Below are 16,888 nucleotides of genomic sequence, written 5' to 3'. Positions count from 1 at the left end.
TAAATATAAATATTAATAACACATTTTATAACTATTATTATTTACATTTAGTAATCTGGTTGTTTACAAGGTGTTTCCACAGAAACTGTATACAGTGGTGGTAAACATACTGGTTTTAAAGACAGACAGATCTAGGTTAAAATCATGGCTATGACTCTGGTCTTGAACAACTACCCTAAATCTCTCATGCTTCCTCATCTGTTAAATGGTAAGACCTTTACCTATCTCCTAGAGTTCTTGAGTTTAGGACACAATACACATAAACTATCTGGCACATACACATAAACTATCTGTGCCCTAATAAATGTAAGATTATTTTACTGTTCTTTTGTACTATCACTTCCTTGAAAGCAGGGATTATGTCTTCATCATCAATGAATCCATAGTGGCTAGCACAGTGCCTGACACATAGTAGGTGCTCAATAAATCTCTGTTAAGTAAGCAAGATATTTTGAACAAGACTGTGATGGAAATGGTATTCCCATCTTACAGATAAAAAACAGAGGGCCAGACAGGTTGAGCTTTTTATCCAAATTTTCTTAAACTAGAAAATGGTAATGTATAGAAAAAGCTTTCTGAATTCAAGTCCTGTGCTCCGTCCATGGTACTATACTATACGTAGGCACCAGAGGTATATAAAATCTCATAGAGAGGTATACATATCTCATAGGTAGTATTTCTAAAATACTGTGCTCCAAAAAAAGGGCACAAAGAATGGCCACCCTTAATGCACATTCTACTAAGTGGAATTCTCTATTACGCAATTTCTATTCCTCACTTATGCCTATATTTGTGAAAAAGTACCACATTGTAAAAATGGTTTCTATTGCCTAAATCCCCAAAGTCCACATGATGGGTAAGTCTCATTATCACAATACATTTGTATTCCACTATAAGAGTCCTGCTCCAATTAACTTTTTGTGCAGAGAGAAGGTTTTTTGTTTTTTGTTTTTTCCCAGTAAAAAATGGGTACAAAATAATGACATGACAACAGTAGATGCTGGCAAGGATGTGAAGAAACTAGATCACTCATATGTTGCTGATGGGAATGTAAAATGGTACAACCACTCTGGAAAACAGTTTGGCAGTTTCCTTCACTTTGTTATACAGCAGAAACTAACACACCATTGTAAAGCAATTATACTCCAATAAAGATGTTAAAACAAACAACTAAGCATACACTTGCATACAGCTGAGTAATCGTACTTCTGGGCATTTATTCAGAGGAATGAAGATTTTGTGCACCTAAAAACCTCTATATGGTAGTTCACAGCAACTCCATTTGTAACAGCCAAGAACTGGAAACACCCAAAATGTCCTACAATAGGTGAACAGTTAAACAAGCTGCGACATACCCATACCATGGGATACTACTCAGCCAAAAAAGAGAGAGAAAGAGAACAAACTATTGATACAGGCAACAACTTGGACAGATCTCAGGGGTACTGTGCTGAGTGTAAAAAGCCAATCTCAAAAGACTACATACTATATGATTCCAGTTACATTACACTGTTGAAATGACCAAAGTATAGACATGGAGAACAAATTAGTGCTTGGCAGGTTAGCATGAGGGACAGCTTTGTGCAAATGAAATAGTTTTATATGCTGATTGTGGTGGTAGTTACATAAATATACATATCATAAAATGACAAAGAATACACATACATTGTACCATTGTCAACTTCCAAGTTTTGATATTTTAGTATCGTTATATAAGAGGTAACCAACCATTGGGGTAACTGAGTGAAGAGTACCCAGGACCCCCAGCACCCCTCTGTTCTATCTTTGCAACTTCCTGTGAATCTATACGTATTTCAACAAATAAAAATGAATGCAAAGCCAAATGTCTGAGAACTCTGGTAGAATTTTCTACATTCTCTACAGTGAAACAGTACCTCCTCATTTGAATGGTCCCAGAGTAAACACAGTCCATATTTTTATAGGGTACTCTGAAAACAAAGAAAGATGAAACAATCACACACAAAATTATAAACTTTCTCTTCATCTCAGATGTTGGTATTCCTTTCTCAGCCATCTTCATTCCATCTTCTGGCCTTTCAAGTCTCATATCTTGAATTTACTGCCCAGTGACCTACACTACGCTCAAAAATTACTGGTCCCTATGCCTTGTTTCTTCATTCCAATGAAGCTGTACATTCCTTCAGAAATTTCAACTAGATATTAGGTTATCCAATTCCAGATTAGACCCCTGATGAAAGGTATACTTTAAAATAAAGAAAAAAAGCTCTTCAGCCCAAATTAATACCAAATTAATAAAAGTTACAGTGTAAGAGAGATTTCTGAGCAGAAAAGCCTTCCAGATTCTGCTAGCCTACTCTAAGCCATCTCCTGCCCTCCCTCTCACAACACCCCAGGCCAGCTTCAGCAACCTGATACCTTCCTTCATAAAACAAACACCCCAAGAACACAATTTACATCTGCAAAGCACTTTGGTTCACAAAGCACTTGTACACAAGGGATCTCATTTGGTGCTCATTAGACTGTAGAATACATAAAAGCAAGTATCTATTTTCATCCCTATTTTAGAGATGAGGTAACTTGACTTGGCAAAGTAACTTCTCCATACCATAAAGGTGAACAGTTACGTTGCAGAATAGGGGATATAACTCAGATCTGTTGATTCCTAATCCTAAGCAATGTCAAAATATTCTATCAACCTAAGCACCCCATTCCCAATGTGGTAACAGACATTTAGTAACAGTAAATGCGAGAAGAACAGAGGCAAATAGCGGATCCAACTGAACTGATCTGATCCCACTGAAAGCAGAGGTTCTTAAAGTATGGTCTCATCCTGAGATCGGTAATATGTCTAGTGATTCTAAATAGAGCTTTCAAAATAGGAGGTTGAAATGTACTTCTATGTGGTTGAAGAACTCAGCTGGCACAGCAAAGAATAGAAAGAAAGGAGACTTTAAATTTACTTCAGGTAACTTTACTGCTTTATGCAACTCACCAACTCAAGATTGCGAAGAAAGGGCAGAATCATGGTGCTATAATTTAAATAATTATGAATAAATAAATTAAATTGGATCCCTAGCTCTCCCACATCTTGGCCAAGGGAAAAAAATAACAAAGCAAGGCTAAGCACAGGAAACCTGAAGGAATCATCTATGATAATCTGATTTTAAATATTCTGATCCTCCTCCTAATCTGTTCTTTCCAGAGGAAGCATGGCTGGGACTTGTCAACCCTTGATCAAAGTGTAAGGTTAAAAAAAAGGCAAAATAATTGGAAAAAGCCTTGAAAATTAATCACATGAAAGAAAGTACTTTCGATGGCAGCAAACAGAAATGCAGAGTAGATGACCCCCGGACTGCTCACCGCAATATAACATTCCTCAGACAAAAAGTTTGAGAACCACACAATGTACAAATTAACAAACAACAAAGGAGATTTACTGTGAAAAGCAGAAGAGCATATAAGATAAAACTCATGATCTTAAAGCTGCTAAACATTCCATCAACATTTATTATTAATAGTATGCTTTTTGATTCAAACGAGTCGGTGGCCCCATTTTACCCCCCTTTCTAACAGGATCATGTTGCTTCAGGAGAAATAAAAGGGAAACTTTATAGAAGTCTTACCAACACGATATTTTAGTTCTACGATGGTTTCGCCTTCTCTGCTTAATTCTGTTACTTCACAAGTGTAGTTTCCTAAGACGGCATCACGTTTATCCATCGTCAAAGAGGCAATGCCATTTAGTAATTCTGATGGTGAGATTTTTGCACTAGTAAAGTTATCGCTGGGCTTGGACTTTTGCTGACCTCCATCAAAGATGAGAATGTCTTTTCCTTTAAATTTCCACTTGACATACAATTCAGCAATGCTCTTCGCCTCCATGTTATTAACAAAACATGGGATGACAACAGTTTGATTGCAAACGGTGTATTCTACAGATTTGGTTGTATTAAATATTAGCTGAGCTGAACCTGGAAAAGAGAAATAAAATTGTTTCATTTCATTACAGAATTCTATACTATGAGATTTTACATATGTTACAAATCCTTAAGATAAAGAGAAATGCTTCTATTGTTCACTTAAGCAAGCAAGCAGCTATAGAGAAGATGGGCAAGGTTAAAAAAAGAAAACAAATTATTTTAATATTAACATGCACAGCTGATAGACAACACTGTACACCTCTTCCTTATTCATTCCCAGTAAAACAAAATATACATTCTCACACATCTTGGGAATAAATTCAGCAACTGTGTTAGAACATGCAGGTGTAGTATCTGGCTTTGGAAGCTTTGACGTAATCATTACTGTCTTCTGATATATGTAGAAAAATACTATCCTTACTATGAGAACATTTTAAACAGAAAATAAAACCAAATATTATATTCAGTCTTAACTTCTATACACTCCTCCAGATAGAACTTGCTAAACTGATATGAAGTTTATCTCTATCCCTATGTTGCATTTCTGAAAAAGGTGTCAGGCTCTACTGTACTTAAATATAAAAAGTAAATCACATGAATCACATCACATCTTTCCACTAGGATGGAAAGTCTTAGAATGCTAAGGAGAAAAAAAATTCTCTATGGTTATTTTCCCATTGCAAAATACAGACAGCAACAGACATTTTGTATGCGAGTATTATAAAAGATTATACACAATTGAATGGTATTTTCCCACTCCCACATTTCATTGAAACTAAGGAACAACTTCCAAAGGTATATCACAGGTATCTCTTCCTTCTAGAAATCATAAACCACCCAAAATAAAGCTAAGACGCAAGTTGAAACCAAGAGCAGATACTGCTAATAAGTAGCATATATTCCATCAACTCTTTTCAACAGGATAAACTACTGGTTGTTGCCTTATAAAAGAGGGATTGAGAAATGCATCATCTTTCATCTAAAATGTGCAAAAATGTGGAGAAATTGTAGTTGTCTTCCATATTCTTCAGCCATTTATCAACTCTTTCATCTAAGTAGTTCCTTGGTGTTTCTCTCAAAAAAAGCACTAACAAATATAAATAAAACCTCAAGTTTAATCATTCATCTTTAAGATTTTTTTCCTTCATCGGGGCATAGGATGTTATTACTCTAGGAACATAATTACTCTTCAATAAATGCCCACTGAATTGAATGCTAGGATGCAGAGTGGAATATGAACTGAACAATGTTCAAGAAGCCTGAGAACAAATCCCATCTCTGTCATTTTTCAGTATGCGCCCTTAAGCAAGTCACTTAACTTCTCTATGCCTTGGTTTACTCTCTGTTAGTAAGAGGATCAAAAACGAACACCGGGCTGCTTCACAGAATTGTGGTCAGCATGACAGGAGAAAATATATTGGCAAGTACTCTCTAAACAATACTGTGCTATAAATATGTAGGGTGATACTATAAAAACTAAGCACTATACAGCATTTTAATGTAATGCTCCAGACCTTCTCTGACTGGCAGGTCTAAATTGTTACATTGCTGGGAATCTGCAGTCTGAATCAATCCTGTGGGCATCCATAGCTCACCTCTCCCTAGTTCTTTATATTTCCAGCCACCCAAATATCAGGAAGCCCCAGGCAAAACCTGGACTTCCAACTGCATTCTTCGAAACCTTGGAGTTGTAAATTATTTCCCCTGAGAAATAAGCATTAGGGGGAGACTATAGTGTACAAGGAGAGAAGAAAGTGGCTATGATGTTGGAATTAGAAAGGAAGGAAAGTGTCAGAAAATATGGTCAACGATTTTGAAATGGACAAAAAGATTACTGGGAGTCCTTTCAACGGAGTGCTGGGCATTGTCTGACAGATCCTTTTCGAGTATCTGATTCTATAGGGCCTGTGCCTTTTGCTAAGACTGGGCTGCTTTTACAATTTTGTAAGTTGTAGAAAACTGATGGTAATGCGAATGATTCATATCCATAGAGATACAAATAAGTTTTGTTCTGCCATTGATTTCCACCTGGTGGAAGAGAGGAATTTAAACAATTACATTTTAGGGACTTCCCTGGCGGTCTAGTGCTTAAGGCTCAGTGCTTCCACTGCAGGGGGCACGGGTTTGATCCCTGGTTGGGGAACTAAGATCCTGCATGCCTTGCAGCGTGGCCAAAAAAAAAAAAAATTACATTTTACTGCGCTGAGGACACTGACCAATTTTGCATTTACTCACAAATTCATTTCACCATTCCTGATTTCCCATATGTACATGTGTCTATTCTTCCAATTCTCTTTTAAAACCAAGATGGTTGTACCAACTTGCTGGTTTGCTTATTAATGTGAAATAAAAACTCTGACACATGTTCATTTTATGTTTGTTTGAGTCAAGATTTTACCTTCTAAAAATTATCCTTTAATTAAAGAGATACAAGTGAAGAGCTAAGTTATCCCAGCGATCTTTTGTAGAAGTGGTAAGACTGCTTCTAAGTAAGAAGCAGTCAGCAAGCACTCCACGATTTCATAACTTATGTTTAGAAAATGAATTTTCTAAAGAATACAGAAAGCACTGATTATACTGTGTTATTTGTTGTAATATTAATGCAAACATTTTTATAGCTGAAGCAATTTAAGTAGAATAAACGCTGTCAATAAACTTCAAAGTGAAATTGACCTGGATAAACTATAATTTGAATACTCCTTGCACTAATAATTAATAAATAAAGATAGTCCAAAAATGTTGCTCCATCAGCTGTTAACTACAACTTCATCCTCTATAAACATTTGTTAAAAAGCTATTAAGTAGTAAAATTATCTGATTTGGTTTTTCTCTATTTTGCCTACTGCCTTCTGATGAAACAGCAAAGTGAAGAAATGATCTAAAATATACAGAGCAAATAAAGGATCATATAGATAATTATCATGAATAAGTAAGTTCTGAATAATCAAGAAATGCTACAGCAGTCTAAATCAGAGAGAAATTGATAAGTATAACCATCAGCCATGCCAGTTACAGATAAATTAACAAATGAAATGAGAAAACTAACTTATATCAAATGCCACAAATACTGGACCTTACAACCTCTGTGACTACAGACCACCAACTCAAACCATCTCATACCACAGTCCTCAAAACAGCTGCTATACACTTGCAGAAAAGGCTTAATACATGATACTCACAGTACACAGGCCTAGGTCAGAAATGCTAACATGCAACAAATGTTTATTGAGAATTACCTGATCTGAAACACTGTGACAGGATGTGGGGATACAATAATGGAAAAAAATGTAGGAATTATCTTTAAGAAGCTTAGAATTCTCACTTGGGGGACTGATACATACTTTTTATAACCCAAGGTCATAAGGGCTGTCCTACCTGTATGAAGTGCTATGGATGGGCAGGAAAGTAATCAGTCTTACGGATTTCAAAGAAAATGTTTGTTGGGTCTTCCCTGGTGGCACAGTGGTTAACAATCTGCCTGCCAATGCAGGCGACATGAGTTCGAGCCCTGGTCGGGGAGGATCCCACATGCCACGGAGCAACTAAGCCCATGCGCCACAACTACTGAGCCTGCGCTCTAGGGCCCTTGAGCCACAACTACTGAGCCCGCGTGCCACAACTACTGAAGCCCACGTGCCTAGAACCCGTGCTCCGCAACAAGAGAAGCCACCACAATGAGAAGCCCGCGCACTGCAACAAAAAGTAGCCCCTGCTCACCGCAACTAGAGAAAGCCCGCGCACAGCAGCGAAGACCCAACGCAGCCAAAAATAAAATAAAATAAATAAATTTATTTAAAAAAAAAAGAAAATGTTTGTTGCTACTAAGAGAACAACAGAAGATTGCCATGGACCCTGACCATTTAGGCCTTCAATCTTTTATCGTTTCACATGTTCCACATAAAAGTTCTCTCCACTGTAACAACTCTGAAATCACTCTCCTTTTGCAAGAGCTTTTCTTATACTCTCCGAAGGAGCCCTCTCTTCCTATTTCAAGTTGAGTCCTCCAGATAAGAAACCAGAAGCTTCCAATACTTCCACCTATAAATTTTCTTGCTACCCCAACTATCCACACCTCTCTTCCCCTCACTTCCTCCTCTTCAGAAATGAACCCTGTCACCTGAGAGCTAGTTTACATTTCTGCCCCACACTCATCAATCTCCTCGAGGACTTTCCCTCGTTGACTATCATCCTCCGACATCCCTCAAGTTCATTTACAATAGGTTTAAAAAAACTTTTTTAAATGCTTGAATATTAGCCAACTGAAAAAAAAAATCCCTTGTACTTGTCTCTGTTACCTAGCATCCTAGAAAGATAATCTACATGCATTTCTTCACCTCTTACTCACTTTTTAAATCTCTGCCACCTGGCCTGCACCTTGCCTTTTTTCACTACAACAGCTCTTGCCAAAGTCACCAATCATCCCCTGTGAAAACGGAATGTACATGGTTCACTCTTTATCTTGACTTCTCTACAGTTCTTGAGCCAGTGGGCAGCTAGCTCCTTTCTTGCTCTTGTCTCTTGGCTTCTATGTCTCTGGATTTCCTCCTAGAGCCTTCTCCATCTCGTTGCAGCATTTTTTCTTTATTGAAATCTATTCCTTGACTCACAATAAATATTAGGTTCCTAAGGACTTCCTATCCAACACTGCCTCCCCACCCCTCCCCGTCCCAGTATTCTCCCTTACTCCAGGTTTTAACTACCCACACATTTTATTTAACTAGGCCTCACCTTTCTCCTTAACTGCAGACCTTGGAAAGCCAACTGGCTGCTATGTGTTTCCACTTGGATGCACTACAGTTACTTCAGAGTCAACATGTCCAAAAACCTACTTACCCTCTGCCTACCTTCATTCCAAATCTTCACTTCCCTAAAGTATTTTCTATTATCTACCAGTCAACCAGACCTGGACCTACGAATCACGCTGGATTCTGCCCTCTCCTAAGCCATGGAGAGTTCTTGTTAGGCTCAGCCTATTTAATAGTTCCTAAATCCAATGTCTGTTGTATGAATTAATTAGACATTCATCATTTCTGCCTTGAACTATTGCCATACCCTCTTAACTAGCTCCCTGCCTTCAGCCTCAATGTTTCCCCATCCCAGCCATGTATTTTCCACAGTTCCCAAAATAACTGTTCCAAATGCAAATACACACTCTTTTGCCTAATATACTTTAACAGCACCCGCCGCCCCCTGACTTTCAGGCTAAATTCTAAGGGTATTAGCATGGAATACAAACTAGGTCCTTCAAGATCCTGTCCAGCTCCACTTCCTGTACTCCTTCATTTCCAAACTAAGCTCCAATCATAATGACCTTCTTGCAGTTCCATGGATATGCAAATGAACTCTCTTCTCCATGCCTTTCCCCCCACACACAAGCTGTTCCCCAGCCTAAGGAGGCCTGTACCTTTCACTGGGTGTTCAGGTAAGAGCACAAACTTTGGAATCAGACCTTGGATGGAGATTTAGCACTTCCTAAGTGTATAACCTTAGGCAAGTTACTTAATTTCTGTATCTCAGTTTCCTCATCTATAAAATGTGCATGGTGATAGTGTACACCTCATAGAGATTTTGTTAAGATTTAATCAGATAAAGAACATGGAGTTCTTCTTTCAGTGCCTTTCACATACACAGCAAATGTTCAATAAATGGCAGCTATAGTTCACTAACTTTGGCTCTTCCTGAAAGCGCAGTTGAGACGTTCAATCCTGTCCCCTTCGTTGCTACTACTCAACTGTATTCATCCCTCCTTATTGCTCCCACTGCCCCCTCTTCAAGTGCTGTCACTGCATTTACTATCAAATCTTGTAACTACTGTTTTACTTTACTGATCTCTCCTTTAGGATCAAAAGATAGTAATGCAAGGACAATGTCTTCATTTGGTATCCTATGGATGTAACCCAGGGTCCAGCAAGTAGGACTTAATACATTTCTTCTGAATGTAAAAATTTAAAGTATGAATCCCAAGAAAGGAAAATCTAAACATCGTATCAGGGAAGAGTCACTCTTCTTCCATATTTCAAAAGAATCCTCCACTGTTTCTTACTTCTATAGACCTGATTACAGTATCGTGAAGCTACATATTTTAATGAAAAATCTAAATCAAGTCAGTTGCAGATTGGATGGAACAGTTCCTTTAAAATTACTTGTCGTGTCTAAGAATGCTCTTCCTACCAGGTGGTGTTTAAACTGGGTCTGGAAGGATAAGTAGGAATGTCATAGAAAAGGAAGAGCTTTCTAGGCAGAGTACATAATGAGTACAGAGGAATGAAGAAAGAGAATAAACGAAGGCTGATGATTATTCAGGTGAGCTCTAGGAAAGGGGGCTGGAAAAGATGGTTAAGAAGTATTGTAAAGGCTTCTTTGAATGTCATTCTGAGGAGTCTGGAGTTGAAAACATAAGCAGTAGCAAACCACTCAGACTTACTTACATTAAAAAAAATAATACAGCAGTATGAAGGGTGAATTGTGGGCAGGAAAGGAGATGGGAAAGGAGATACATTAAGAGATCACTGCAGTAATCCAGGCAAATGACAACTGAAGAGAAGGCCAAAAATTACAGTAAAAAAACAAAAAAGTAAAATCGACGTAAGTCAGATGTGGGAGGTAAAGGAGAAGAAGAAAGAAGAACTGTAAAGTTGTTAACTAAAAAACAAACAACCCAATCCAAAAATGGGCAGAAGACCTAAATAGACATTTCTCCAAAGAAGATATACAGATTGCCAACAAACACATGAATGGATGCTCAACATCACTAATCATTAGAGAAATGCAAATCAAAACTACAATGAGGTATCACCTCACACCAGTCAGAATGGCCATCATCAAAAAATCTACAAACAATAAATGCTGGAGAGGGTGTGGAGAAAAGGGAACCCTCTTGCACTGTTGGTGGGAATGTAAATTGATACAGCCACTATGGAGAACAGTATGGAGGTTCCTTAAAAAACTAAAAAAACTACCATATGACCCAGCAATCCCACTACTGGGCATATACCCTGAGAAAACCATAATTCAAAAAGAGTCATGTACCAAAATGTTCATTGCATCTGTATTTACAATAGCCAGGACATGGAAGCAACCTAAGTGTCCACTGACAGATGAATGGATAAAGAAGATGTGGCACATATATACAATGGAATATTACTCAGCCATAAAAAGAAACGAAATGGAGTTATTTGTAGTGAGGTGGATGGACCTAGAGTCTGTCATACAGAGTGAAGTAAGTCAGAAAGGGAAAAACAAATACTGTATGCTAACACATATATAGGGACTCTAAAAAAAAAAAAAATGGTTCTGAAGAACCTAGGGGCAGGACAGGAATAAAGACGCAGACGTAGAGAATGGACTTGAGGACACGGGGAGGGGGAAGGGTAAGCTGAGACGAAGTGAGAGAGTGGCATGGACATATATACACTACCAAACGTAAAATAGCTAGCTAGTGGGAAGCAGCCACATAGCACAGGGAGATCAGCTCGGTGCTTTGTGACCACCTAGAGGGGTGTGATAGGGAGGGTGGGAGGGAGACGCAAGAGGGAGGGGATATGCGGATATATGTATATGTATAGTTGATTCACTTTGTTATACAGTGGAAACTAACACACCACTGTAAAGCAATTATACTCCAATATAGTTGTTAAAAAAATTAAAAAATAAAATAAAATAAAAATAAAGTTGTTAGCTAAAATAGCAAGAGTATGCATAACTAGTTAGACTGTGGATTAACTATAGAGAAAAGAGATTTAAGAGATATAGGGGTGAATATTCTTTCAATATTTAATAAGCTGAGTATTAAAAGTACCTGTGGTGCAATGAAATGGAGATGTCCAGTAGATCCCAGGATATATCAATCTGGATTTAAGAAGAAAAGTCTGAGCTACAAAGACTTGGGAATTACCAAGAATATAGGCGGTAATTGAAACTGTGAGCATAAACAAGATCACCCAGAGAGTCCTTGCAAAGCAAACAGAGCAGGTACCAGAGAATAAAGTGTTGGGGAATACCAATATTTGTGGAGCAAATAGTTAAAGAGGAACAAACCAAGGATGTGAGAAAAAGAAGTGATAGAAGTAGGTGAGGCAGCAAAGAATGCCACTGCAGACACCAAGGAAGGGTCTTAATATGGACAAAACAGATGTCAAGCAGGATGAGTAAAAACAGCCTCTAGAGATTTAAAATTTCACCATTAGCTTCTTTACCTGCAGCAATGTCAGCAGACTAGGGACTCGGCAGTATAAGAAAGCAGAGAAAGAAGGCAGTGATGGAAAGAGCGTGGAGGCCGGGACAAGGCCAAGGTTTTTTTGGTTGTTCTTCTTGTTTGTTTTAATATGGGGTGAAACTTGAGCATGTCTGCTAGCTAAGATGAAGGAATCAATGAAGAAGGAAAGATCTAAGGTACAAGGCTTAAGGATTAAGGTGATTAGGCAGGTCTCCAAGATGGTGGAAGTGAAAGAGCTGTAGACAGGGGATCCTTTCCTTGGAAAGTGAATAGGAACACTTCTGACACTGAGTGAAGGAGGAGAATGAGATGAACATTGCCTAAGATATTATAAACAAGTTTAGTAATGGTGGGCGGGAAGTTGAGAGAGTCCACACCACACATCACTATTTTTTGCAGTAGAGCAGGAAGTTAATTATTTGCTTGGAATGGATGTTCAGGATTGGGGTAAGAAGCCCCAGCAGTCACTAAGGTGAATGAGGCAAAGCTCGTTGAGTAAAGACACCTGCGAGAAATGAATCCTACTAATATTTGCCATCAGGCTTGGTCTCTGGTATGAAGAACTGGAGTCTCAAACTGAATTGGGTTAGAATTAGGGTCAAAAGGAGGATTTAGTCAGATCTCCCCTCAACAGAAACTAAAGTCTGGGGTAAAATGGAGATGTCCACACCTGTTTAGTTCTGACTCAAACTAATCTCCCACTGGGTTTTAAAGTGGCCTCATGAGAACAGAAATGGTCAACCTAGAATTATAAGGCCCAGGGCAGTTTAAAGTCAGTAACATCCAGAATTACAGCCTTATCAAGCACTTAAAATATATTAAGTACTACTGCAGTATAAAAACAAAAAATCCCTTCTCTTCATAAACTACACTTTAAGTTATTAAGAGGCATACAGTCCGAAATTTGTCTGTATGTCCAAGAGGGCCTTGCAAAATGCTTAGAGCATAACATGGGCTCATACTTGCTTGAAACAGGAAAAGCAATTTTGATAGACCCTGCACTTGCCAAATCCCTTGCCTTGCTTTTTAACCTATAAGTGTGACATGTTTTCAAATATGCACTTATTCTCCTAATCTAAATCTTAAACCCTGGGATTGACCAGATTCTGAGTCTTATACAACTGCTCCATGGAGATGGAATAAAATATTCAGAGCAGGGTGTAACTTCTAATTCCTGTTGCAACTCCATGTAACCACAAAGAGGGAAAATTCAGGTTCTATTGTCTTAGTCTAGGTATATCAGAATCAAATTTCCTGGGTGCTCTACATTTTTTTTACTTTATTACTACAATGAGTTTAGCAAAATTGATGCTACACTATCATTCTTGTTCTTTTATCATAGAAGAAATATCAGCACTAGTACACAAAGTGAAAGTTGCTTTATCACAACCCAAGAGTGCATTGTATTAGGCTGAGGCACAAGATATAAAAATATAGAAATTTTTCTCTTGTATAAGAAGGTATGACAGCAAAAACCTAAAAGATGGGTAAAATGGTTATATGAAAATTACGTCACAAAAAGAGCATAAATGTATTAAAAAACAATGCCTATAGTAGCTAGAGTTGAATTAACATCAAGGAATGCAAACTTAGTTTTAATAATGCATTTTGGATTTAGAATGTTTATCAATTTTGGGAAAACCACCTATTTTTCATCTTTAGAACCTGGCCTTTCAAATCTCCATTAACAATTCAGTGGCAAAGATAAAACTTCTGCCGAAATACAGATGACAGCATGAGCAAATGTCCTAATGGTAGGCATTTAGTGTAATGCTTTAGCATACTGTCTCTAGACTCCTGGGCAGCCCCGGAAATAAGTACTTTTAAATAGGCATTTACTTCCTTAAAATGGCAAATTGTGGTTAAAAGTAATATATTCTTTAGGAGAAAAGAAAACATTTTTGTATGAGCAAGCCAAATGACTAATAGACTTACACAATAAAAATGTTTTTTAAATCATGTGTACCTTTGATTTTAAAAACTCACTTTGAACAAAGAAAAATCATTCAACCACTGATAAGACAGTTCATATCTCTGTCCTTATTTGAGTAGTGTTTTATTTACCAGTTAGTGAATACCACTGAAACTGCTGATGCGCTTTTAAACAATGTATAATTGGACATATGGGGGAGGGGGGAGGAAAGGAGAATAGTAACTCATTCTACATCTTGTAAACCAATAAAGGATGTTGTATTTTGCCTGTAATTAGAAGGAATGGGCATTTTAGACAACTTCCTTTACTACAAAGATCAATGGAAAGAAACTGTAGTGGTTACCAGGAAGGACCCTTTGATTAACGATCATTTATAAATGAAGCTGAAAGCAAATCAAACCTGAGTACAAATAAACATACAAATCCATGACTTCCTTACTCATTATAGAATCTAAATTCAGTCTCCCAAATACTTTGGTTTATAACTACTTGTGTTCTGAGACTGTTAACATCTCTTCATACATGTTCTTTTAAAACTACATATTAAACACACATGCACAAAAATCCATTATATCTATGACAAACACTATCCCTTCCTGTTTTACATTCAACACTTAAATGCATAATGCCTCTGGTTTTTTTCAGGTTATTATTAACTAAGTACAATGAAATACCATAAATTCTGAATTCCAAGACTCTGTAGGGACTTGAGCACACTACTGTTGTACGTAAATGAGTGCTAATTATATGTGATCATACCTATTACTAAAAGAGGCCTAACCATTTCTATCCCCAAAAGTACGATTCTAGCGCTTCTTTCTAATCTACTTGAAAATAGGACCCCGTTTTTAAAACAGTACATGATTTACACTTTTTACGCTTCAAACTAGCTTTGAGACCAACGGTCTGAATTAGTAATATTTTATTACAAATTCATAATCGGGTTCAATATAAGGCTTTCTGATCATACAACAGGTTTCTGAAAGCAGTATTATTTGAGCTATAATGATAGTAATGGGCAATAAGCCGTTAAGGATAACAGAAAACACTACCTTACCTAATATCAACCCTTCAGATAACAGAGATTGATTATTAGCAGCTCCAACATCCCAGGCGGCTTCAGAGTGAGGAAAGAGCTAAGCCGGGACTTAAGGGCATTTTGGAAATAGCTTGAAGTCACAAGCCTTTATGAATGGCACAGTGAGCCTAATAACCCGTTTAAAATCTAATTAACTTAGCATTCTAGAATAAAATGTAACAACTGCTTGTTACTGTTACTCCAACTCAATTCTGAATTTTACAAAAAGTTCACAAGAGGCTCTATAGACGTGAAGTGTGACAGGCACTGTAGAGCCACGAAAATTCCCATTCCTTCCTCAGTTGTTACAGACGAAGCACACGTTTTAAAAAAGCGAAATGGATTCCAAAAGCTTGGGGGGCCAAAACGCCTTTGGCGTCGAAAGACACCAAATCCCACTCTGCCGCAAATATGCTTTGACTAGAGGTTACTGTCTTCATACTTCAAGCGAAATCTGGATTACTTTTAAAACGGTTCCCCTAAAAAAAGTAGGAAAACTTGAACGTGCAATTCGGACTGTATTAAAGTGGATGATGGGGCGTGGGAGTAGCGAGAAAGAGTTTCCATCCAGGAAGCTTATATCTAGGGTATTAAAAAAAAAAAAAAAAAAAAAAAAAGGAGCCAGAAGAATCTTCTGATTAAACGCTGGGTTGGAAATGAAACTTAACTGTGTCCTTTACGTCCCCTTAACTCCTATGTTCAGGTGGGAGGGCAAACAGGAGAAACCCCTTCTTTCAGACTTCGCCAAAATGCGCACTTGCATCGCATGAGGCTCGGGCCCTCCCACTCTCCCTCCTTCAACCCCAAATGCGTTTAAAGCACTGAGGAGACAGAGGGTGCGAAAGAGGGGGGACCCTAACAGCTGCCAACCCCTCGCCTCTGATCGCGCCCTTTCTCTCTACAGCTAATTTTTGAGCGAGGTGCACGGTTTGGAGTCTTCCTCAGTGTGTGCATCTGGAGGTGGAAAACAGGGGAAGATGAGCCCCGCTCTCACCCAGGGGAAGAGGAAGAGGAGGGAAAGGAAGCAAAGAAGTGGGCGCAGATTACCCGCGGGGCCCTCCTACGTCCGCACCCCGCTCGTGCAGGGCCCGCGTGCCCCGCGCCCTGGCCACCCTCTCCAGGCAGCCGCCGGGCCAGAGGGGGCGCAGCCCACACACCCGCGGGGGCGGCGAGACACTAGCCGCAGAGCCAAGAGCGAGTGACCACTCACCGCAGCGCGCCGAGCCCAGCAGCAGCAACACCACCAGGGGCCACATCTCCGCCCCCGACGCGGGGTCGCCGCCGCCGCAGGTGTCTGGAGCAGGCGCCGCCGCCGTTACAGGGAGGACCGACCGCCGCCTCCCGTCACAGTCAGGACCGGGTGCCCAGGCGGCTTGGCCGCGCGCAGGCGCGCTCCCGCCGCCCCACACCCGCTCCCCCTCCCGCGCGGGCCGCGCACGCGCGCTCGGCCTCGCCCCCTCCCCGCCGCGAGTGCTGTTGACGCGGCGCCTTCCCGACTCGCGGCTTCGAGTTCCCACTCCCGCCAGCTCCCGGGCGGTGGCGCGCGCCGGGCTTCCCGGTCACGCCCTGCCGCCCCAGTCCCCAGCACCCCCGTCAGTGTCCCCTCCCCCCACTGGAGGCTGAGCGCGTATTCCCACGCTCACCGGGGCCTCATTGCCCCTGTGCCTGTCTGCTGTTCCCTTTTCGCCTCCCGCACCGCCGTGGGCCCCACTGTCCTCCCTCCACTCGTCCTCTCCTGCTTTCACTCCCATCCTCACGCT

At 39.6% G+C, this 16,888-nt stretch overlaps 1 protein-coding gene across 3 annotated transcripts in view; it reads right to left on the bottom strand.

Moving 5' to 3' along the window:
- CD47 (CD47 molecule) overlaps nucleotides 1–16,545 on the bottom strand; it is a 51,903-nt gene extending 35,358 nt beyond the window's left edge. For all 3 annotated transcript variants that reach the window (XM_059921194.1, XM_059921195.1, XM_059921196.1), the window contains exons 1-2: nucleotides 16,339–16,545; nucleotides 3,606–3,953 (exon numbers count right to left, since the gene is read on the bottom strand). In XM_059921194.1, the coding sequence (XP_059777177.1) occupies nucleotides 3,606–3,953; nucleotides 16,339–16,384 (394 nt within the window). In that variant the 5' untranslated portion in view covers nucleotides 16,385–16,545. The remainder of the gene's footprint in view (nucleotides 1–3,605; nucleotides 3,954–16,338) is intronic.
- Between the last annotated feature and the right edge of the window lie 343 nt (nucleotides 16,546–16,888).

This window comes from Balaenoptera ricei, chromosome 4 (assembly GCF_028023285.1).
Source record: "Balaenoptera ricei isolate mBalRic1 chromosome 4, mBalRic1.hap2, whole genome shotgun sequence".
NCBI classification, from domain to species: domain Eukaryota; kingdom Metazoa; phylum Chordata; class Mammalia; order Artiodactyla; family Balaenopteridae; genus Balaenoptera; species Balaenoptera ricei.
Note: the sequence above shows the minus strand (reverse complement) of the source record. Positions and strands in the feature narration are given on the sequence as shown.